This window comes from Hirundo rustica, chromosome 4, assembly GCF_015227805.2.
Source record: "Hirundo rustica isolate bHirRus1 chromosome 4, bHirRus1.pri.v3, whole genome shotgun sequence".
Classification (NCBI taxonomy): domain Eukaryota; kingdom Metazoa; phylum Chordata; class Aves; order Passeriformes; family Hirundinidae; genus Hirundo; species Hirundo rustica.
The window spans coordinates 35,406,247-35,430,483 of NC_053453.1; the positions used below are offsets into that span (position 1 = coordinate 35,406,247).

At 38.3% G+C, this 24,237-nt stretch overlaps 1 protein-coding gene across 3 annotated transcripts; it reads right to left on the bottom strand.

The window, feature by feature from the left end:
* Positions 1–12: 12 nt before the first annotated feature.
* MDM1 (Mdm1 nuclear protein) lies at positions 13–22,530 on the bottom strand. 3 transcript variants are annotated; one of them, XM_040062117.2, is made up of 15 exons: positions 22,305–22,530; positions 21,217–21,322; positions 18,683–19,035; positions 18,120–18,236; positions 16,173–16,316; positions 14,526–14,659; positions 12,301–12,400; positions 9,170–9,208; positions 8,631–8,806; positions 7,964–8,245; positions 6,044–6,189; positions 5,832–5,932; positions 4,695–4,935; positions 3,564–3,632; positions 13–1,337 (listed from the first exon to the last, which is right to left on the bottom strand). In XM_040062117.2, exons 1-15 carry the CDS (start codon positions 22,458–22,460, stop codon positions 1,231–1,233), a joined length of 2,271 nt encoding a protein of 756 aa, XP_039918051.1. In that variant the 5' UTR covers positions 22,461–22,530; the 3' UTR covers positions 13–1,230. The 3 variants fall into 3 exon arrangements, with proteins under 3 accessions (XP_039918051.1, XP_039918052.1, XP_039918053.1); XM_040062118.1 differs by lacking the exon at positions 22,305–22,530 and adding an exon at positions 21,880–21,975; XM_040062119.1 differs by lacking the exons at positions 9,170–9,208; positions 22,305–22,530 and adding an exon at positions 21,880–21,975.
* Between the last annotated feature and the right edge of the window lie 1,707 nt (positions 22,531–24,237).

A 24,237-nucleotide genomic window follows, 5' to 3' on the forward strand; every position in this document is an offset into this window, starting at 1 on the left:
GATCCCACATAATTTAAATACAAACAAAGCAAACAACCGTTTTTATTTTCAGTAATATGCATACATAATTACATACAAAATCAAAATGCAATCAAGTGTGTACAAATTTCAAATTGTTCTTATATAAAATTTTCAAATTAAGTAATATTAAAACCTGAAGTCACACACAAAGAACTAAGCTGCTTGCTAGCCAGCTATTTCCTCCACTTCATTTTAACTTGTCTGCGTCTCTTGGAAAGATAAAATGAGGTGTCAGCATAAATCACTAACACTTTACACTGTGACAATCACAATGCTATCAGTATCCCCGAAACAGGAAACTAAGATAAGAGGTAATGAAAATATCAAAGTCAAGAAAAAAACCATTCTTTTGAATTTACTAAAAGAGATCACTAGTCCTAAATACCTGAGTTTGAAGTGGAGCTGGGGAACACCACTAGCTAAGGTGGCTGAATTAGCTTTTTCTAAAGAAGCTGAAATTGACACTAAACATAGGTCTTAAGTCTACAAGACAAGCATTCATATTAGTATAGCTGACAAACTGCAGTACTGTACACTCTGAACTCTGACAGTCATCCTGGCCAAAACCTGTGGACAATGAACAAACCATAATGCTTCGCTTTCCTTAAACTCCTGTTAGTTCTACAGTTAATGACACTCTATGTTAGTGTTATTAGGAAATTAGAATTTTTTTGGTAAAAGGTTAAAAGCAGTAAGTAGTAAAAGTAATTCTTTGTTACAGTGCTGTGTTATGCTGACAATTCATACAGTAACATAAACACATAAACCACAGCTGCCCTTGAGATAACTTGATAAAATAAAGCAACTGAGGTATTTGGTGAACGATGGTGTCGCCTCTGAATACTGTTCCAGGTCACACTGCATGACTGCAGCAGAATACCTTGAAAAATCAAACACAGGTACCATAAAAAAATAATTATCTCAGTGTCAAAAGGTGCAACTGTAAAAAACAGTAAAGCCTCACAAGGCCGTTTTAATATAGTGAATTAAGACCTAACTGTCAGATATAAAGAACATTAATTTTCAACATCATCAGTTTAAATATTTAATTTTCAAATGGGATGGCAAGTCCTAAAACTTGGGCCATAACAATGGTAAGTGAAAGGATGCTGTGTGAAACCTAGAATCTCAATGTTTTAAAATGTACATTACAAGCTATATAAAATACATCATTTTACAGAATAGTTTCTATACAACAGGAAGGAGAGACTATGCCTTGCTCCAGAAATCCTTCCTCTTCTGAGCTCGCTCCAGTATCTGAGATGCCAGAGAACTAGATGCTGCCGAGCGAGCAGAAATCTGAGACAACCTGTCATCTGTGGGAAAACAAGAAGGGAGAAAGTAAATAGGAAGATTATACATACATATTCAAACACAGCTGACATTTTTTGAATATTTTTATGCCCTCTTTCACAATGGATGCTAAAACAGTACCAAAACACACTTAAATTCAATTACTTTGCAACTGACATGCTGGAGAAGAACTTCACAAGAAAGCCTCTAATATGTTAGGTAAGTTTAAGAAAGTTACACGCCCATCTCTTGAAATCAAACTCCAGAATGAGACCACTGTGTTCACCTGGGAATTGCCCAATTCTCCAAGTCCTCCTGATCTTTACTCTCCTGTGTCAGAAGACCCCAGGAATTGTTCCTCTGCCACTGAAAACTATGTAGACTAGACTCTCGTAATAACATATTCTTGAAAGCAACCTACTGCTTCAAGCAAAGTAGACAACCTTAGAATAATATGACTAAAATATCAGAATCCACACTGCCAAAAGGAGTCCTTCTGTGTCAAATCCAGCCAATGTGCCAAAAGCTGCTAAAAGGAACATGTCCTCTGAAGAAAACCGAAGTTTACCACAAAGACAAGAAGCAGCAGGCTTTAGAAATATACTTTGAAGGGTCTTCCTTTTGAATACGGGGTCCATTTCACACACAGTGAAACCCCTAAAACTAATCAGTCTTGATGCTGCTTGCCTGACAAAGCATATTATAATTCTTTAACAGCATTATTAACATGTTGCTACAGGTCTGTCAAGGTGCTCTCTATGAAAAATGACATTAATTACACCCATTCTCCTGCAATGGATTAGAAAGAACTGTATCACTAGCTTCCAGACCCCTTACCAGCAAAAACAACAACAACAAATCCAAGAAAAAATTCCTCAGTCCAAACAGCACCAGTATTCTGTCAGTGTTTGAATTAACTTTTCAACAGAGTCTCTAAATTCTTAAAATACAGTGATCCTAAGAGCCTGTAAAAGGATCACACATATGTATAACAACTATATTCCCATGTATGAGAAACTGTGAACTGCATGTCTGCAAACAGACATGTCATTGGAATAACTCCCAGACTTGTACCTGAACAAATATGAACAAATATGGGCATAGAAAGTATCTGTGAGCTGGCACATTTCACCTGTTTCTGCAGGTTCATACATTATCATTCAGCTTACAGGGGAAAATAAAAAAGAAACAGCAGCTACAGCATTTAATCTGTGGGCAGCAATCTGTGTGAAGCAAGCTGCAGAGTACTACAAAATTTTGCATCTTTTATGCAGTTGCACAGAAGCTTGGCTGAGCCATCTGCACCACTCGTTTATCTTTCAGCCAACTGCAATGAGTAAAACAGAGAATGAGCCTGAACCTTGGTTAAAACCCAAGGAGCAAAGAAGCACCAAGGGGAAAAGAAACAAGCTTTTGGTTGTTCTGGGGTATAACTATAAATAAACTGCAATCAGATATAAACCTACTCTGCCCATACTCTGAGCTGAACCAAACACAGGTGATTGCAACTAGCACAGCACCAAACCAGGCTCAACCTCAGACACCATGCTAAGAAAAAGTGTATGGCAGATACAGTGCCTTTGGTTGACTCATGCTGCTGAAAGTTTATTTGTGTCTGCCCTCAAAAAGGCCAAGAAGATGCAGCTGTGCAATGGCTGCTCTCGTAGATTAACTTAAACATTAAAAAAAAGGCCAAACCAGCAACCAGAACAGCAGCATGCCATAAGCACCCCTAACACACTGGGCAGAGGACAGGTAGGAAAATTAAAGTCAGAGGGATCATTTTATGTTGCACATCTAGGACTAAAGTCTCACATGCAAAACCTTTATCTTAAAGTTTGTGGTACCTTTAAAGTTGCAACCAAAGTTGCTCCAGCTGCAATTTGGTCTGTGTTGCAGTTTCCTTTAGTTGCTATCTACACAAAGGCTTAAAAACATGTGGGCAGGAAACAATTTTAGGTATGGAACTAAGCAAGCTACAGTAACCATATCGAGAGCCACAGTGGTCTATTAATTTTCAGCCACATTTAATGGTTTATTCACATTACCCTATAATTTCATATTCATACTTCAGATTACTAGGTTGAACATGTTCAAATTATTTTGATGAAAATATGCTGTAGTTATTCAGGCAAACACATAAGCTAATATTACTTACGGCATTCAGAAACATCTCACATTCATGCAAGAGTTCAACTTTATTTACGTAACATACACAATATACAATAATACTTTGGGACAAGAAATACCTTCATCATTACGGTTTCTTTCCCGAAGGGGCAATTGGAAAGTTCTCACTTTTGGATTACCGAGATTCCCTACAACAAAAAGTCAAAAGGCACAGTTCTGAATCATTTCAAAATAGACTAAGGATACTATTTCATTTTAAAATATTTAAAAATGTTGTAACATTATTTCCAAAACAAGAGTCTCATAAATAGCACACATAAAAATTCTACCAGACTACTTTACCCTAAGATGAGGTAAAATAGCCTTGCCCCACTGTATTCTTCTCAAGACACAATTCTTTGGTCCATGCTAAAGTTACTTACTGAACTGTGCTCATGGTGCGGAACTAGAAACCACCACCAATTCTAATCTTTCTGAGGAAATTCTCTACATTTCACCTTCCCACCTAACCTGACAAGTGCTTGTTCTGTTCTAGAACAGAAATACTACTTTTTAGCTAACCTCTCTAATCAAAGGACCAAGAATTGTGAGACCTTAAGCGGCTACAGCAAGTCCTTCTGGAATGGAGACTAAGGTGACAAGGAGTCTTTATCAAATTTACATCCCCAGTACCCTTAAACATTGTTAAGAAACTTTTGAAATGCTTCAGTACAAATCCCTCCTCAGACAAGAAAAGGTTTTTCTCAACATCTAATAAACCTTCCAGAGATAGCTTTCTAATTTCCTTATCCTGCAGAAATAATTTTAAGGAGCTTACCTCTCAGAAATCCACAGCTCTTTCAAAATAATACTACATCATAAAGGTCCTGCTTACAGACAGCAGCTAGCAATTGCAGCGGTAAAAGCGTCACACCATCCAGTCGCAGCTTAAATATTAAAATTTAGAGCTGTTCATGCTAAACTAAATTCTTCTCATGGGTAGTATTTATTGAAATAATACAGCAAAATCAGACAACAAACTGATCATTCTAATACTGTGATATTAGTACAATCTGAAACTAAGGTGGGTGTTGTACACATTTCCTCAACAAGACTAACTAACCATACAGTTAAAAAGCTTTTGTGTATAAACAGCACATTCTTTGTAGATACTGTAAGGCAGCAAGCTCAGCACCTCTTGGCCTGAGCACTGCACAGGAGTCATTCACATCCTGCACCACTCGAACACAGACTTAATAAACAAAACCCACCATTATGCTGGAATTCTGGATCCTTAAGAGTCCCTTGAATACGATGAGAAGGACTCCAGCAAGGCACAGAGCATATTTTTGCTGACTTTGACTGCTCTTGATGGGCTGAAGCAAGAGGAACTTGCTCATCAGCAAGTATATTAGGAGGCCACTGATCCTGCCTAAGTGGCAGAGGATCCACAGTTTCCAGCCCAGCAGGTGCAGAGTTGAAGAGTGAAGTGGCTTCCATTTTCACATCAGGCTACAACATAATAGAAAGAAAAAAAAAGGATCAAAAAAGCACAAAACCATAACATCTCATACACAGATCCTCACATATGTAGAAAATGTTGACTTTACACTGTTACACTTCTCATGCAAGTACTAAAAGAAAAAGTGTTCCAAGCTTGTGAGTGTAAAGAAAATCTGTTCCTAATAAAAAGTGCTTAACATGGATTGAAAGTAATCTAATCAGGCCAAACCAAGAGCTTATTTTCTAAAATAGTGATTTTTTTAGATTATACAACAACAAAACAAATTTCTCAAGCAATTGTGTGTGCTCGTATTACAGAACTTACTACAGAGGTTGTATGCAGTTAAATGGTAGCTCTCTTTGTATAACACACTGCAAGCACAACTTGACAAAAAACTATCAAAATTTTGAGGATAACAACTCCTAAATGTTTCTATTTTTCTTTTAGTAATTACACAAACGGCAAAGTAAAAGCAGCACAAAAGTAAAGGAAATTAAAAGTGAAACTATTATGGCACATTAACCTATCTTTTACATAAGCACCAAACCTCTCCCTCTTGAATTTCTTCCAACTCAATCAATCTGGAGTTGTGCCCTATGTCAATGGCTACAATAACATTAAGGGGAAATCCTACTGGCAACCTTTTCATTTTTCTGTAAATGAGTCCCATGCCCTTAGTCTAAGAAGCCAAAGTGAAGCACATCTAATCTCACTCCAGTAGTCTCAACTCCTTTGTCTCACAACCCAAAAAACTATTTTTTCAGATATGCCTTTTTTAGTCACAGATACTGACAATTTTAAGACAGCAAATAACAATTCAAGAAAAAAATTTCTTAAATAAATTGTTCATTATTACTTAAAAAGCACATTCCTAAAATTCATAATCGTTTGTTTTCTGGCTCACCTGGAAGGACCTGTTTTTTGTAGAGTTTGTTGCTAATTTTTGCTTTCTCTGAGGTGAAGATGAAGACTTGAATTTAGGAGCAGACACTAGAACAGTATCTCCTATTGTATTGGAAAAGATGAAAAATGCCTTACATAACCTAATAAATTAATTCAATTATGCATTTTTTTTCTTTAGTTCTTGAAATACTGCTCATTTAGAAGTCTTTTTACCAACAGTTGGGGCAGTGCGATCATGATGAGTCCTTGGGGTTCCTGCAAGAGCTCTCAACCTCGGAGTAGGGTGCCTGCTGCTCCTCCTTGAGGATACAGAAGTATCTGACACAGCTGCAGAAGTGTTCAATACTAAGGCATTCTCACTGAAAAAAATGAGTAATGATTAAAGGATTAGCTAAGGAAGGACTCAGGAGTCTGGAACTCAAGCTTTCTCCAATACATTCCTACAATGAAGCCTAAGGCAAGACAGTTAAGGCCTTTGCACCCCTACAGCTGTAGCTAAAACATTTGCTTGCCAAGGGGAGTCCTGAATTCCAGCCCTTAAGCCTCAATTTCTGAATTTTGAACAGTCTCAAGCTATAAATCCAGGTTCCCCCTGTCTGAAAAACCCTGAGTATATCGCTGCACAATACAGAGGCTCAACAGGAGGACTGGAAAACTTTGAACCTGGAAAAACTCTGAACGTGGTTGCTGCCTTAGAGGTGGGAGTGTGGGTTTGACATCCTTCAGTCAATGTGGTGGAACTGAAGCCAAATATCCCAAATTTATGTAACCACTATAGCCCCATGGTTTTTAAATATACATCATAATATGATATAAATATATGTACCATACATTATATATGTACATATAATATACATCAGCACTACCACTTCAGTCTTCTGCCTCCAGGTGCATTTCAAAAGGAGGCAGCAGCATACCCACAATGTGCAGAAACCTGATTCTATCAGTACATGACAGAAACATCTAGGCAAAGCATTCCTCATGTCTAGCTCTCAAGAAGGTATAACGTAATCATTAAGCTGCTCTGCACCGCTGAGTCCAGCACACATCCCAGAGCACACAGAGCCCCACTGCAAGATGGCAGAAAATTGACAATGTCAATCGAAGACATCTATGAACTACATTATCTCTAGAATTAAACTGAAACTAAGAAAGGTTTCTAGATTATGGTTTTGAAAGCCAGCATTTAATACCTGTTGGAGTCTAACATCTCTTTTTTTTTTTTTTTGCCTGGGTTGAATACACAGTATTATCCCAAATGGAAACAATTACAGTTTCTTATCATTGATTAGTGCTGTAACATCAAAGATAAAATGCAATGAGGAATATAAAATGTGTAGCTGACATGGTTACAAGGGTCAAAGCTATACAGAATTAAATGTCTATCAAATGAAAATACTGTTCTACAGAAAAAAAAGTATGCAAAACTTGCACAGTGAAAAGACAGAGACTTCTGAAACTAGATACAATCTGGATCTCTCAAATGTCAAAACAGAAATTCATACACTGAGCTGATCTCCCATTATTTGTATATACCCTCCTCCACATTTTTCCCAGCTGTGTTTAGTAACATAATTACTGGTCATTACTGGGTATTAGTTATTTTTTTCTCCTAAGTCCTTTATCTTTGTCCATGATTTGTTTTTAGAAAAAACAAATGCCTAAGTACAATATTAGCATGTATCCTGTCCTATGAAATTCTATGCAGTCAACTTGAAGCAAATTGTGAGTTGTAATTTTCACTAAACTTGGCTGCCGTGTAATGAATAGTCTGTTCTAAGAGGCCCATACTGCATATACCATAGTTTTGGAAAAAAACATTAGAATCATTCATGAGTCTAAAAACTTCTGTCTTGCAAGTTAGAAATGCAGTATTTTTTATGTTAGATCCACTTTTGTCAACCAGCTCAGTGTTTTAAAGCTTCTCATTCCTTATCATACTGCTCAAAACAGAAGTACTACCACACCAATTTACACTCTCTTAAATACAAAAACTATTTAACCTATAAATTTCTGACCTGTTAGAGGAAATATACACACATTAGAGGAAATACACACACATCTATATACATATACCTATACCTATACATGTATGTATGTATGTATACACATTCAAAAAACATTCAGTTTTACCTTTCAATTTTCTTATCTTCTTTAGCATCCTTACTGTTCTCTTCTAATTGCTGGGCCATGACTGCAGCCTGCTCATCTGGCTTTTCATGCTCCTTCTCTTTTGTTGATTGTTTATTTTCCCTTTCTTCAGTACCTTCTTGCTCATCCCAAACTAAGCGTCTTTTGACTGGAACAGTTAAAGCATTTGACATGTCCTTCTTTGTGCTGTCCCTATGTGGTGGTTCTCTGGAGTCAGGCTGCTGTAGCACTTCAGGGTTTGGTGCAGCCTCTTTTTCAGAAACACTGGGTAAGAAAGAACACGGCATTTTGTATCACTGATTTACACGATATACGTGTCTGTATAGAACACATTCATCCAGTTCAATTCTTGCAAGAAGTACAGCTTACACATTAAAAAGTAGTACAGTTGACATGATGAATAGTTAAATTGCCACTGCAGTTTTATCAGATGCTTAAGTACATCCCATTTTCAAACTAGATTTTATGAAGACTCGTTCCATATTACCATTTTCAAAAATGCAGTGTAAATTAGGGCTGTATTTTTCATTTAAACAGCAAATTAGATTATGAGAAGTGCTCAAAAAACAACTGTTTCCATACAAACCTATATTCAGCATTTTGCTCGGGTTCAAAGCTGCAGAATAACAGGCAGGAATGACGATCTTACCTGGCAAGATCTAGTGCTCTGATGTTGTTGCTGATTCCTTCTTCTGAACTGGAAGTTGAGGACACATCCCAAAGACTGTTATTATCAGACAGGATCTGATTGAAATGGTATCGGGAGAAGTGTGTTCCCTCTACTCGTTGCCTGTAAGCCTTTGCTCTTTCTCGAAGCTCTCTCACCTACACATCAAGGTTTCATAAGTTTCACAGCTGTTTAAACTGCACTACTAGGCTACTATAAATGCTTGCATTAGCGACTGGCAGCTAGAAGAGAAAGGCGAGTTACTCATAACACAGGGCCAGCCAGAGCACAAACATTGCATGCCACAGTAAATACAAGAGGAAAGCAAAAATAATATATTCAGTAAGCATATATTCAGTAAGCGTGTTTGAGCCATGAAGCCAAAGCGAAATTGTCAATTATTCATTCCATGAGCACAAAACTTTATGCAGTAACTAAGTTTAGTGCTGGATTCTGGTTTTTCCATCAGTGCTCAGACACATTGCTCCAAACACTGGAAGCGAAACTTGGATGCAACCAACCTCCATATACCACATGGAATTTAGGGTGTTTTGAGATGCCTAAAGAGAAGAATACAGAGTTATTTTTAAATTTCTTCGTTTTCCTCTCAACACTCAAGAGTGATATTGTCATTATCACCTCTGTAACTTTACTTCAGTCTAAGTAAGAAATTAAATACTAAAAACCTGTCAACATAGCTCTATGCTGCCTCCTTGAGATTCAATAAAAAGCTCTCAAACAAGTACAGTCAGCACTGGCATTCCACCAGTTTTTTTGTGAAGCTTGAGGAAATTAATTTAGATTTCTAAACATCAACACTAAAAATACATTCTCCACTAATTTATGATAAATTCAAATCAACAGATCTACGTGTATGTGTAACACTGAATTTGTATGCTGCAAACACTGCAACTGTCTCTAGCTACATAAACATGAGTGAAAAGATAAGATTAATACAAGAACTCTGGGTGCTGTTGTATGCAAGGCACAGTATCAAACTTATTCCTTCTAGGCCATCAGTAACTGCAAGAATGAAAAATGGTTCAGGTGTCAGTTTTACTCCAAAACAATAAAAGTGATAACCCCCCTCTTCAAACATTATATACTATTATTTTTACAGTTAAGACCATTTAAACTTGCTGTCTTGTGTCCTTCACCCTAACACAAAATGCAGGGAGCAAAAGCAAAACCAAGAAGTTTAAACTATTAAAAATGACTTCGTGATATCTTGTGAATTCTGATTTACTCAAAAATGGTCCACAGGAAATAAGTATTTTGTCAAAGAGCAGGAAAGTAATACTGACATTACCTCTACCACATTTTCATAGCTTTTCTTTTTTATTCTTCTTTCATTATAGCTTTCACATCATTCCTCCTGGAAGGAACAGAGTTAGTGGGCTAAACTCAGTTGATCCCACTAAAAGTGACTGGATGCAGCAGATGGATATCCAGCTAACATTCCCACAATTTGACTCACTAAACTTCCAAAGAATAGACAATTAAAAATACATGCTTGCCATTTTCAAAGGAGAATTTAAAGTTTGATGTGCTAGTGATTTACTGGATTACTCACTTTAAGAAGAAGAATAAAAAATTAATTATGATAGCCAAAACAGAAGGGATGCAAATCCAGAGCAACAGGGTACCACAGGGGGAGGAAGAATACTATGTCTCCAGTGAATTGTGAAGTACAAAGGACAACCATCTCCTTCAGCAACTCAGCAGACAGCATTAACTCAGCAGGACACAGGCCCTGGAGAGTCCTACTGTGATTATGAATTGCCCACATTAATTTTTCAAAAGCGTAATTGGAAAAGGCTTTTTTTTTTGTTTGACTGCTGAAAAGCACCCTTAATAAATTGCAGAGAAGCAGCCTACAAGTAATCTCTGTGGCTAAGGTCACACCAGGATTCCATTATGGCATCGGCCTGTCTGGACTCAGAACTTCAGAAAGCCTGCTTTGGACAGAAAGTCACCCATGTGCCAAGTAACTTCTTTCTAGTTTCCTGCAATTCCCTTTCCAGCAAGAAAATCTCTATGGAAAAGTCTGATGCACTCAAAACATATCTTGACAGTGTGGGAAATCCTTGGTTTTTTATACACCCTAATTAAATGCCACATGTAAAGTTGAATATCCATCCTCCACTCGCAGTCTCCTCATGCTTTCCCTGTACTGCAGTGACTCCTCCCAGCTGACTGTGCCACAAACACACTATATCCCAAGGCCCACCCTTTACTTGACTACTAGTCAATTGCTCTTGAAGCTGAGCACTGCTCCTTATTGGTTTGAATGTTTCATGATGCAACATCAACAAATTAAAGTATTATATGCCAGAAAAATGATATAATACTCTACAGAAACATTCAGTATACCACTTAGGCTGCCTGAAACAGTTCACAACATTTTGCAACCTTAGTTACAGTAAATCTAATGCATATAAAAATTAAAATATTGCTTCTTTTCAGTCCTCTAACATCCTCTTGAGGCAGTTTACACAGAACGGATTATCTCATGCATGGCTGCACAAACTCTGATTATGAATCATCGCATACTTCAATATACTTTAAATATTGAGATGTATTTCTCAATGCATATTTTGTGTGTATTCTATAATTATTTCTTTTTGCGAAAAGGAAAATTACTTGCTAGATTAAATCTAGCAAGAAAACACAGAACTGAAAGCTACTAGACTACTCCTTCAATTCTAAGAGAAACTTATTTTCAAAGAGAACCTATATTCTCAAAGCCCAGCACCTAGAACCATTTCCTCCAGTTCTACCTTCCAGATCACCATGGACCAAACTGATGAGGAAACTCACTGATGAGGCAGACAGGTAGCAGCACATTGTGTCACAAAGGCTCCCTCTAGCAGCTGGGAAAAGACTACATCAATTCACTGAAATCACAGAGGTGCAGAGCTAGCTAGGTCCAGCAGTTTCTTAGCACACTATTAATGGTTTTGATTTCCTTGACTAACTCAGGAATCACACTTAATAACACTAAGAAGTGTTGTGGTCTTGAAGCTACTCAGCATTTTCACAGTTCTGTCAAATGACTTCATATAGAGTATAATATGTATTGCAGTTTCTGAATAAACTACAAGAAAATACACTGACTGAAACTTGCAAGAAAAATTCTCTATTTTATGTTATATATGACAGAATTCAGCTGACTGCTTTGAATGGACTCATGCATGGTAAACTGACAAACTGAGCCTGATTAACAAGCCAGCCTAGGCTGATAAATATATTGTCCTTTTCGCTTTTATTCCCTTGGAATCTCCTATCATTCAGCTCTGCATTTTGAACACTTCTGCTTGTTACAAATGGGCTGAACATCAAGAATAACATTACCTGTCACAAGAGACTCTGTTCTGAATCATCCTGATTGTATGGGAAACAAAACTTCTCCCTCACTTTGGAGGTCACATCAATATTTTTTTTTAGTCTCACCATCTCTCTTTTTTTTCCCCTATGTATTATACTGACTTGTCAGAATCTAGTTGTCTTTGTATACTCACCTTTGGAAGCTTGAGTCATTAGCATTACAATATCAAAGCTGTATCTTATAAATACCACAATTCAAAGATTTTGCATCTAAAAATCAAAATACAAAGCATGCTCAGGCTTCAGATTTTCTAAAAATACTCACCTGGTTGTGAGCTTTACTCTTAATACGAGACCAAACCCCATCTTTGTAGAAATATTGGGCTGGAGACAGAAATTTTGACCTGTATTCAGTGTTCATCTTCCTAAGAAATCAAGAATGAGGAGAGAATAAAAAGAGTAAAATTTGATATCCAAAATACTCTTTAAGAGCACTTTTAAAGTTATTCAACAAGCATAAATATACTTGCACCTAAATGCCAGCGAGACACAAAAAAACGCATGCACAAACAACAACTGAAACCAACACAACTAGGAAAGCCATGAAAAATACTCCTTCACAGTTGATGGTCCTTCAAGTAGTTACTCCTACTCTCTTTTCCTTGCAACACTTCCACCAGAAGCTTTTGCCCTGACAGCCAATGAGCAGAACATAATACACACATCAGACTCAATTACTTCAATGCAAAGTGTGGGAACTCGATTTAAGTCACTGATGAAGGTACATTTAAGTAAAAATGCCTGGTTTGGCATTAATGTGTCTGAGACATTTCCTTCCATGAACTCCACTTTAAAGGCGCTCTTGCATATGGGTAGGGTGAGCTGCTGGGTCTAGAAACATCTGACTGCCAGAACACTGGTCACTATAATTCATCTATGTCCTAGTGGCTTTGATCTTCAAAAGGCCTCAGTACTTGAAAAGATGGGTTCAAATTTCCCTTCTGCCACACACATACAAACACAGAAAAATTAACATCATGTAACCTATAGCAGGCAGTAAGTCTTAAGGACTTCCAGCCCTTAACCACTGAACCGTGGATGTATCAGCTTAAATCTAAAGATATTTTTGGATTTAATCATGCTTCAGAACATTACCAACTTAATTTTAATATATTCAACAGAGGGTGGAAAAGCCCTGTTTTTCAATCCTTCTTCAGAAACAGATCATAAAAGCCTGAAGTCAGAGAATAAAATGAACCTTGTAAAAAGAAAACTATGAAGGTCAAAAACCCCTTTATATTCAAAATTTCTCTCAGTACGTCCCTTTCTTTAAAACTGACAGAAATCCTTCACTTTTTGTTGCAAAACCAATGGATTAGCACAAAAACCACAACACTGCTGTGCCTTGATCCCAGTCATTCTGCTGCAAAAGCAGGCCATGCATTGCAACACAGCTTGCATACAAGCAACAATCCTGCCTGCATACTGACAACTTGCACATTTTTACAGCTATTTGCCCAGTGACTTTTTAAGATAATTTTGTTGTGTGTAACTACACTGAAGGCATATGAGGCAGAAATTTGCTCCTAGATGAAAAGAGGCCCAGCAAATGATCAAGAATTTTGCACATCACACACTGCAAAATTGACTATAATCTATTGCAAAGAGTATGAAAACCAAATAAAGGTTTTAGCTATACTATATCCACTCACTTTTCCATAAACCAATTTTATTTCATAGAATTATGGGTGATCGTTTTGTAATCAACTCCCAATCTCCAACAGCATTCAGATAGGTAAGTCTCCTCTCCCATCTTCAATCTAATGCCTTAACACTGCCACAAAGAATGAAAGCAATTACTGGGGTGTACATTAAGCACAAACACAGGGGAGATGGATTAATCTATGCATTTTAAAGGCTACTTCCTGGCTTTTATTGCTGTTGACATATCTCAGATGTGTATGAAATGGAAATGCAAGTTCAATTCTTGCAATGTAGGCACGTGGCAGAAATAAAAATATACACTGATAGCACTCAATAACATACCATTTCACTTCATTTCTGCGCTTGCCAGATTAAATAGGGCAGATTTCTTTCTTTTTACCTTGTGTAAATGGCACACAAGGCCTTACAGACCATAATAAGCAGACATCAAGTACAATCACCACAGTTTAAGGTGTGTAGTGGGCACAGTAGATAAAGCAGTTTGAAAGGCGACTACGACTTCCAAAGCACCTGTTGAAAGTTTAGCAGGAGCACTGCACTGATTTTATTTCATTCATGTGTATTCATTAATACTACTATTATTGCATCACAAGGTTCACCTGAACAGGAGTGGTTACAAAGCTTCTACTTCCACTGCCCAGAGAAGAGGATGGAAATTAACAGCAGGTTTAGATGTACCCACAAGAAGATCAATCTCAGCGCTGCAAGAGGCATTTGCCCCTGCAACTGCAGCATGGCGTGGTTAAAGGTCCACGGTCCATCATTCTAAACACTGGGCTGCTGTCCACCTACTCACTAGGCTAGGTTTTCCTGTTTCATACATACCCACGGCTTGTATGTAAAGTGAGGGGCTTTGGACTGATATGTTGCTTATTATTTTGTTTAAGATGTTTCTGTTCTGATTTCCCTTGTTCTGCTGCATCTTCTGCTGGTTTTTGAAACGGTTCTTCCCTCTTACTCTAAGGCAAAGATAATTTTAAAAATACCACATTAGCTAACATTCTGAAAACCCTCATATTTCTTTTGACATCAAGCACGTGAAAACAGTTAATTTTAGTGTTAGCTTTTTTGAATATTTAATAATAAAAGAATACCACAATGCCAAAGTTAAGATTGAGTGCAACATTCTGCTAGCTAGATGCTATTTTGACCAACTTTACAGAATTAATTCAACATGAAACACAGAAATAAAATAATACACTATCTGCACATTCTAACCTGAGTCCAAAAGGCAAATTTTAAAATCTTTATTTTGTTTTATAAATGTTTAGATTGATTTCTTTGTGTTTTACACCAAAGATCTTTTTCCCTGATTATTTCATTCTTTCAGAAATCCAATGCATCACTTCTGATTCTGCTAGAGATATTCAAAAATATTGTTGAAATTCAGTTAAAAAAAATAAAAAAGCCCACCAAAATCCCCCAAAATACTGTGATATTCATCAGAGATGAGGTATCGGTATAAACAACCAGTTTTTAGGCACTTCCACAAAAATTCCCTTTTCATTACTCCTCTTACTTCATTTATTAGCTGTTCTCAAAAAAACACCTGAAATTTCAATATGAAAACCAGATAAATGCTTCCTGAAAGCCTCAAGGCGTTTCAAGCTTTCTTCAAATCTATTTAAAGAGACAAAAAGGGACCTAAAATTTCTCATCCCCAGATGGGATTTAAGGAACTGGAGAGGTCTGAGTTTTAAATGATAAAACCTCCAAGCCAACAACCCCCTCAGAAGTATCAAAGGCAAGGCACTGCACATTAAGTACACCTTTTGCTCAGCAGTGATCCTAATGAACACCCTGTCTGACAACTGCCCTTCCTGTTCTATCAGCAACAGAGATGGGTACTGAGAGACTCAGATTAACTGTGAACATGGCACAGCTGGCACAAGCCAGGCCAGAAGATTCCCAAAAAACCAGAATGACAGCTTTTTGGAACAGCTCCTAAGGGAGCTGACTCAGAAAGGCAAAAAAGGAAGAGGTATGCGCAGTGGAAGCAAAGTCACGTGACATGGAAAGAATACAGGGATACTGCTTGCCAGCATAGGGACAAAATTCACTATCTCTGATTTATGACATTTAAGAAGTTCCAGACCTGCCATCTAGCCCTACTGCACACCAAGACACAACACTGGTACCGACCGGAGTACAAATCAGAGATTTAGATTGCAGAAACTATGCTAATTACTAAAAACAAAGTATCAATAGGGAACAACAACAACAAAAAATCACTTCTAAACTCAGAGACTTTAAACTGAAAGAAATGCTCTACAAAGGACCCACTACAGAACCCCCAAAATGCAGAGCTGTACATAATTATTTTCGGTCTTTTACAGCAAAACCACTACTAAGTCCAGTGTCACTAGCAACACTAAATAATTTCAACTTAAATCCACCTCTATATAGAATAATCAAAACTGCAGAAGTACTACTAAATTTTTCTTTCTGGGAAGTATTTACTTGTTAACACACCAGAAATTCTTTCTCTTCTGAACCACCTCTCTCTTGTGGACTCTTAGTAGGAGGAGACCCTTTGGAATTTCTCTCATATGCAGCTTCAGAAGTAAATGCAGGAGGTTTAACCGGAGGTTTGGATTTCTTTGTGTTGCAAATCAGCTGCGTGGGAGGAAAGAAACAAAACAAAAAAAGTGTGATTTGTTTACCTTAAGGCTAAATTTTCAAAATGTGTTAACTTATTCACATAAATACACTCACATATGAGCAGAGAGACAGTCATCTGTACAAATACAGCACGTGTAGACTAATTAACTTCTAGGAGAAATTCAAGAGAAACTTAAACACATTTAAAAATGACCAAGTCAGACACAGTTAAACCTGGGATCAAATACGGCTCTTACTTAAGTTCACTGTCAGAGGTTTTGCTTATTTATTTTATTTTTTGTTCACCTTCAGAGCTGTATATAGGATCATAGTTTTTTTTAAAGGCATGCCATAAAACTTCCACATGAATCCTCAGTACATGTCCTGTCCATGAGTTTTCAAGCTGGATGCTTAGAGCTTGGGAAATAAAAGTCATTTTCAACTAACATAGTATTATAAATCAAGGTAGAGAATTTGCTTAATATGTGGTCATGTATTATCTCCCCATGGGGTTCCAAATTTCGAGACCATGCCATATGTGAGAAGCATAGATTTTCTATAGATTTGCTATGAGAATTTTAAGCATATTGACTTCTCATTTGCTATGAGAATTTTAAGCATATTGACTTATACCCTAACTTGGATAACTTTGACATTTTCACAGAATCTCTTCAAGGGAAAAGGGACTGTCAGTATTGAGGTATATTCTCAGTCATATCAACAGTGAAGAATAACAATTTGTTAATATGTATGATTTTTATCATTATATTTTCCCTAAGTTCTACTTATCCACAGATGTATAGTGCCTATAGACTTATTCTCACTGTTTCTTCTTCTGTGTAAGCTGTGAAAAAAAGTCTTTCTTCTGAAAAAAGGACAATGTTCACAAGCATTAATAACAAAATTGTCAAACTGACTGCACACAGAATCAAATGGAATTCTCTTTGACTTTTTCCATAAGGTGACTTTCTGGAAACTGCCTCTTCCTCAAAAGTTCCTTTGGCTTCTCTATACTACTGTCACGTATTTCAGCGAGTTTTCACTGGATAAAGGGCTGCTGGGAAACAGATCCTTCAGTAAATCCACCTGCTTGGTACTCCAACAGAAAAGACAGGATAGTGATTATCTTAGTTTTCAACATTTATTGCCTCTGAAAGATTTTACTGAACAAATCCACCACCTGAGGATAAAAAGAGCACACCATCTCTAGCAATCCCACTAAGGTATATGTTTCTCATGAAGAAAGAAAAGACAAATGTAGAAGTGCCTGTTTTACATTGCAGAATGACCAAAACACTGAGTCTCCTGGATCTTACTCCCAGTAAGTTAATTGAAAACACAAAGCAGTCTAACACTCAGTTACTCTTTGTGGTCTCACCAGAAAAAACACCATTTTCAACCCTACAAAGCCCAAAAGCTCATGAGATGTATTAAAACGCCACAAGAGTACCTTAAAGTCAGGAAACTACACCTTTAAATATAAGCTGTTCTCATGAAAAAATAAAACACTAAAAAGACACGTTTTAGATCTTAGAAGTATAAGTGCACAGAGATGGAGACAACAAAAAACTGGGGCAACACAGATAAATTAATGCAAACAGAAGAACAGGACCCCGTTAGAGAACAAAATACAAGGCCCAAGGAGAACAAATACTTTGGCCTGACCACAACAAAGAATCACATGGAAACAAATCCAATTATGCTACACTTTTGTATAGTGATAGAGAAAAAAAAAAAGTACATTAAAGTTTGTTTACCAAAACTTTGCTGATAAATAAAAGAAAGTATTAATTTCCTTTTAGGATTCTATAATGTTACCTGTTCAGCTGCAAGTATTGGTGACTTTTCATGAGGACTTCTCCAGACAAACTGGCTTTGATATTCAGAATTTCTGGGGATATCTATGACTGCTCTCCTCTGAAAGGCTCTGTGAAACTGACAATGAAAAAAGTAAAAAAGAAAAAAAAATAACAGTGATTGGTCCCTTTCCTACAATATTTTGCAACTTAAACATCTTTCAACACACACTTTCAAAACAGTGGTTTGGGTTTTGGTTTCAAGAACAAAATGAATGCAAAGTAAGTTTTCTCACTATAGTCAACTACTCCAAAAATCTATATATTATTGGTTAAATCCTTGTTCAATTGAAATCAGCAGTGATGACAGATTCTGAAGATGCAAATGAAGAGCAAATTCTATTGAATTAAGTAGCACCAAAATCTTATCTCAAACATACTACTCTCCCAACAAAGAAACTACAAGGGAGTATCAAAACACAAAACCAAGGAAAGAGTTTGACAAGAGAGACTGAGCATGTGTGTGAAATTACTATTAGTGATTTTCAGACTGGTCAATTTAAAAAAAAAAAACTATTCCCTTACCCCATTACCCATTTTTTCTGATTCCTTTTTTGGAGATGAAAATGCTTTATTTTGATTTGCTGGAGCTTCTGAGGGTGATTTCTTCATGTTGTTCTCTGCAAGGGGAAGAGCTATTTCACCACCAGAATCTACCACTTGTGACTGAACTTTGGCGGGGAGTTTGGGTCCTCCTGGTGTTTCAAGTTTTTCCTGATTCACATTATTGTTGTTGTGGTCAGTGTGCAACTCTGCGGCTTCAGTTTCCAGCGGGTCATTCAAATCACGATCTGCTGTCCATTCAAGGGACTTTGAAATCTGTGGATTATGGTGAGGTACCCTTCTCTTGGAAATGAAATTTGGTTCTCTCTTAATTCCTGAGAAAAAGCCATAATAGATTTAACAGAAACATTCACTGAAGACATAACATCACTCTATAACAAGAATAAGCTGAAAGTTTATCATACAACTGATTACCAGAAAGCTTGGAGCAGTGACAGACTATGAATTACAGGCATGGCTGTGAAATTCTGTGTTCTCTCCTATCTGCAAATGACTTTCCACTAAACAGACAGAAACATGGTGCTTCAGAACCATGTTGGACTAAACCCTATAAAGCAATAATGTCCACATTGCACAATCCTGCGCAAATTGATTCTGGGAGCTGAACAAGAAGAAAACTAACACAGCCAGTGAAAAGAATATGGTTAACACAGGTACACAGTAACCAACCTGCGGGAAGAAAGTGTGGTACAAGCACTTCTCATTACACAAGCACAACACACCTTGCTGAACAGGTTCCCTCTGATTGTGACAGATCTCTACTCACTTGCAATTTAAGACAATCTCAGATAACTGACAACTTTCACAGTATGAACACAAAAACATTTCCAAAAATAGAAACGTATCTTGTAACAAAACCAGGTATCAATTTACTTTAAGAATTGCTGGGTGTTACACAGGCAAGGGAAAATAAAATTACCCCACCATTTTAAGAGTATTGAACACATTTGAAGAGGAAAATCATATGAGGGAAATCGTCATCCACTTCAAAGTGCTCAATTGTGATGGAAGAATTAGTGAAAGCCCCGAACTGGCTGAAAGAAATATCTTCCACAAGAAAGACAATCCCATGCCATGACAAAGAGAGAACAACCTATGGTGAAAGGTATATAGAATGTCCTCATGTCTGACTACACATACAGGATAGGAAAACCATTCCAGTGGTAAAACACTGGAAAAGTAGCAGAAAGGTACTCCAAGTACCTGTAGATGTCAACTTTTTGCTGTAATGTTCCAAGTGATTCCTAAAATTGCCAATTACGTCATTCAACAGAAAGAACTGTAAGTAAGTTATCAGTAGCAATCTACAAATCCTAGAGGTACCAAGAGTGACATTTAAAGACGTCACATAAATAGCCAGAAAAGAGCCAGGAGTGAAACTTAACACTAATACATAGAAAAACTACAGCAAGCATGCACAAAACCACCATTACAATGTGAGAAAGAGGAGAAACTGCTGTATTGCTAAGTCATGAGCTTATTCAAGAATTGTAAAATTTGCCATTTAGTTTTACTGGAAAATAAGCATAGGTTGCCATTTCAAAAAGAAGTTAACATACTCAGACGTTTAAGCATTTCAGAATTCATGACAATTATAATACTCAGTAAGAGGTACCCATGCACAGACCCATGTGCTAGGGAAAGCAAGGTTAAAGAAAGATGTATTTTGCAGTAATGGAAGAAAGCAGTAATATATCTAAATCATAATCTTTAGCAAGATTAAATTATTTATTTAAGTGTCTATCACCTTGACTTAATAAAACCCTATCGCCAGTAGGCAGTTCTTAACTACAAGGCCATAATTTAGAACAATTATTGCTGGAATGACTGCATTGTATTCTACTTACACAGACTGCATAGTGCAGTTGCAGTGAACTGCACAAATTTTTTTCACTCTGCCTTGCACCGCTAGAGTAATTACTATTTTTTACTACTCCTTTTCAAAGCACTGCAGTTGTCATCACTCTTCAGCTTATTCCTCTTCCTCAGCTCCCTACAGGCCTTTCAATCCAACCGCTATTTCCTTCTCCTCCTGCTTTCTATCCCCACATTTCCTTGTCACGATAATGTCTACAATCATTAAATCCTACACTACCGTATCACCTTGTTTTCGCTGTAGTGGCTGACCTCTTTCAGTTAGCTGTACCTGTTAGGTTCACAACAATTTTACTTTAACAAACTTTGCCACATATTAGTCTTCCCTTAAAAATGGAATTTTATTTACTATTTCCATACATCACAGATAACCTCATCTCACCCTGGACACACTCTACATGGGTTAACACTGCACCTGTGTTTCACGTTTGGGTCTTATGCTGCATGTCAGAAACTACTTTTTTCTCCTAGGTTTAAATAAATAGCATTAATTGAAAACAAGGTTTCAATGCAGCCATAAAGAATATGGAGTTCAAAAACACACACTATCTAAATGATAACCAAGGCACTCATCAAAGCGAAACTTTCCGGGCCTTGGCCGCAACCAAGGGTGCACTTACCAAACTGATCCGACCGAAGTCCTGCCCACAAGCATTTCTGCTGTTGGGACGGGCTACAAAACTCTGGGCTTCTCCATTTGAAGTTTCTCTTGTATTCACTCAGTCCCTATAGCAAACAGAGAGGAGTCGGTCAAGCCACATGCTTGTCTGCTTCACTGCTCCTGACGGTAACAGATATCCGAAGAGGGGAGAAACACCGACACGCTGCTGCAGGATGAGCTAAGCTGGCAGGCTGCTCTGCATCATCCAAACCCACCCCCGTCGGAGAACAAAAAGTACTGCTGACAAAACGTGGAAGCATTTCATGCACAAACAAAACAAAACACCAAACAAACAAACAAACAACAACAACAAAAACAACCAAAAAACAACAACAACAAAAAAACCCTAAAAACACCACCCCAAACACCACAATGTAAAAGTTTAAAAGCCAAAACCAAAAACATGCATCTTATGTCCTCAAGTGAATGGTTTCAGGAACAAACACAGCCCGGACCCGCTGTCACCCGCACGATAGAACTGCTTCTGTCGTTACTGGCCGGTACCGTAGCGAAGGGGCCTGCCCTTTCCCTCTACCCCAGGACGGGCCGCAGCCCCGCTCCTGCCGCCCCCTGGGCCCGGGGCCGTGCCCGACCCGCCCGGCTCCGCTCCCGATCGGCTCACCCTGAACCGCACGGGCATGGTGCAGTCGCGGCCACCGCACAGCCGGGGCCCGGGCCCCGCCGCCGGCGCGGCCCGGTCCGGCCCGCCTCCCCTCGGCTCGCCGGGCGCCTGCGCGGCGGCCGCCCGGGGCGGGCGGGGAGTGCCCGGCCCCGCCGCTTCCCCTGCCGGCCCTGCCCTGGGGCCATGCAGGCCGCCGCCTCAGCCGTGTCGTCCACATTAAATGACTGATCCCCGGTAACGGTGCCGTGTGGCCAGCGCCGTGTGTCTGGGGAAGCACAACGGGGAGGCACCCTGTGCTAATGCATCGCAAGGCCTGCGGGATCCTGGGCGCCTGGTTACCAAAAGAAAGCGCGTGTCCGCGCATGCATCTTTATGTTGCTACAAAAATAGCGTTTCGAGAAAGGGAAAAAACCCAACTTTCCTACCCTTCCGGAGCCTCTGCGATGCCGTGCCAGATGCCGATCCGCCTTCACCGCCTCACCCGACCTCGCCACCCGGTCAGGAGACCCTAATCCACCTTCTCGTTCAGACCTTCCCTCGGGGGTCGCTTTTCTGACTGTCTTCCCCCTGCTAATCTTCATCCTGACTGGGTTTGACAATATCACATGAAAAACAACGGAGAGGGTGATTTTAAAACGTGCACAGATGGACGCACGGCCCGAAAGAGGTCTGTTTACATTGGCCGTTGCCCGTGGCTGCAGACCCTCCCGTGTTCCCTGGTACCGGCGCCTGCCCTGGGGAAAGCTTCCGGGGCCAGGGCTCTGTCATCTCTGCCCCTGCAAAGCGCCCTGCCAGGCACGGGAGGAGTGCCGGTGCCGGACCCACTCACTCGAGCAGAGTTTAGGTCCGCTGGGACCCTGTGTAATTGGTGAGCAACGATTTCTTACTGTCTATGTGAGACACGGGAGAGCGCCAATCCATAATGAAACGCTTGCGAGCAAAGTAAAATGTTCTGCGATGTGAACTGCAGCGGGGGTTACTGAAGAAGGGTGCTGCATTGACAGTGTTTTCAAGTTTCACACATCTTTATTCAGGAATTTCAATATCAAGGCAATAATGTTGGTATTACCTACTTGCCGATTACACTTGAAACTGCTAGGTCTGCCGTATAAGGTTGTTTGTTTGGTTATTACAGTGATTTATTTCATAATGTTCAATCAGATCTAGTTCAGTACATTTTCTAAAGTAATGAGCAAACTTGCTACGGAATGTGAAAAGCCAGCTGGCAGAAATACAATGTTCAAAATACATACTCCAGGTTTGCCAGGAAGCTTTCCTCTTTGATAAGTATGGAAACCAGGCCAAACATAATTTCTGTATGTTTTTAGGGTGTTTTTCAATTACGAAACTACAACAATGCTTTTAGAAATAGTTTGGGGCTTTCTGAATTTAGAGATAAATTTGATTATTTACTGCAGAATCATAGTAGGACACCACACCATCCTGATATTCAGATTTTTATATTTCTTCGTGTCTCTTTTTATTTTTTTTAAATAAACCACAATAAATTATCCTGAAACAATGGAATTCACATTCTTCTTTATGCACTGATTGATTTATGTTGCGTTTTACATCTCTTTATAGCTATGAGATAGGAATAGCTTATGTGGGGGAAGCACTTTAATAAATATGTCAACCGTTGAGCTACTAATGTCTTTATCTCATGTTTTTTATCACTGCTGATGTATGCCATCTATTTCAGGTTCAGTGTATACACATTAATAAACATACAGGTATTCAAGGCAATATGATGTAAGAATGCTAAGATGCTTAGGCCAGTAAAAGTATTTCCATATGAGTTTGAATAAATGAATTAATAAATTAATAATGAAAATATAAACATGGCTCTTCGTGTAGAACAATTTGCACTGCATTCACAAACTCAATCTGGAAAAGTAGGAAAGGATTGTTTCCAGTTTTCTGGAACATAAACTTGCAGAGAGTGATGTAAGTGTGTATCCATCAGTAACAGTCTGTATAATTTATTGGATCCTTTTGTTTAAAGAAATAAGCATTTAAAGCTTGTGTTGCTACATTAGACATCTAAGTAGTTTTGAGTTCAAGTCACTTCACATTCTGTAACACTTGAGAGGCTGACCATCTCCCTCCTTTATTTCCTGTAAAGCAAATAAAAGTATTTTAATTTGCCTTGCTGATTCTTACTCCAGATCTAGATTATCTTGTTGCTGTTCTTCACATTAATCAAAATATGCAGTTTCTTTTGATAAACCACTTACAAAAATTCTTTTGATTTCTTTATGTGTATAATTTCAAATGAGTAATTTGTGAGCCATATTTTTTTCTTTTCATAGTTTGCTTTCCCATTAGCATCACCAGATCTTGTTACATGTCCAAATC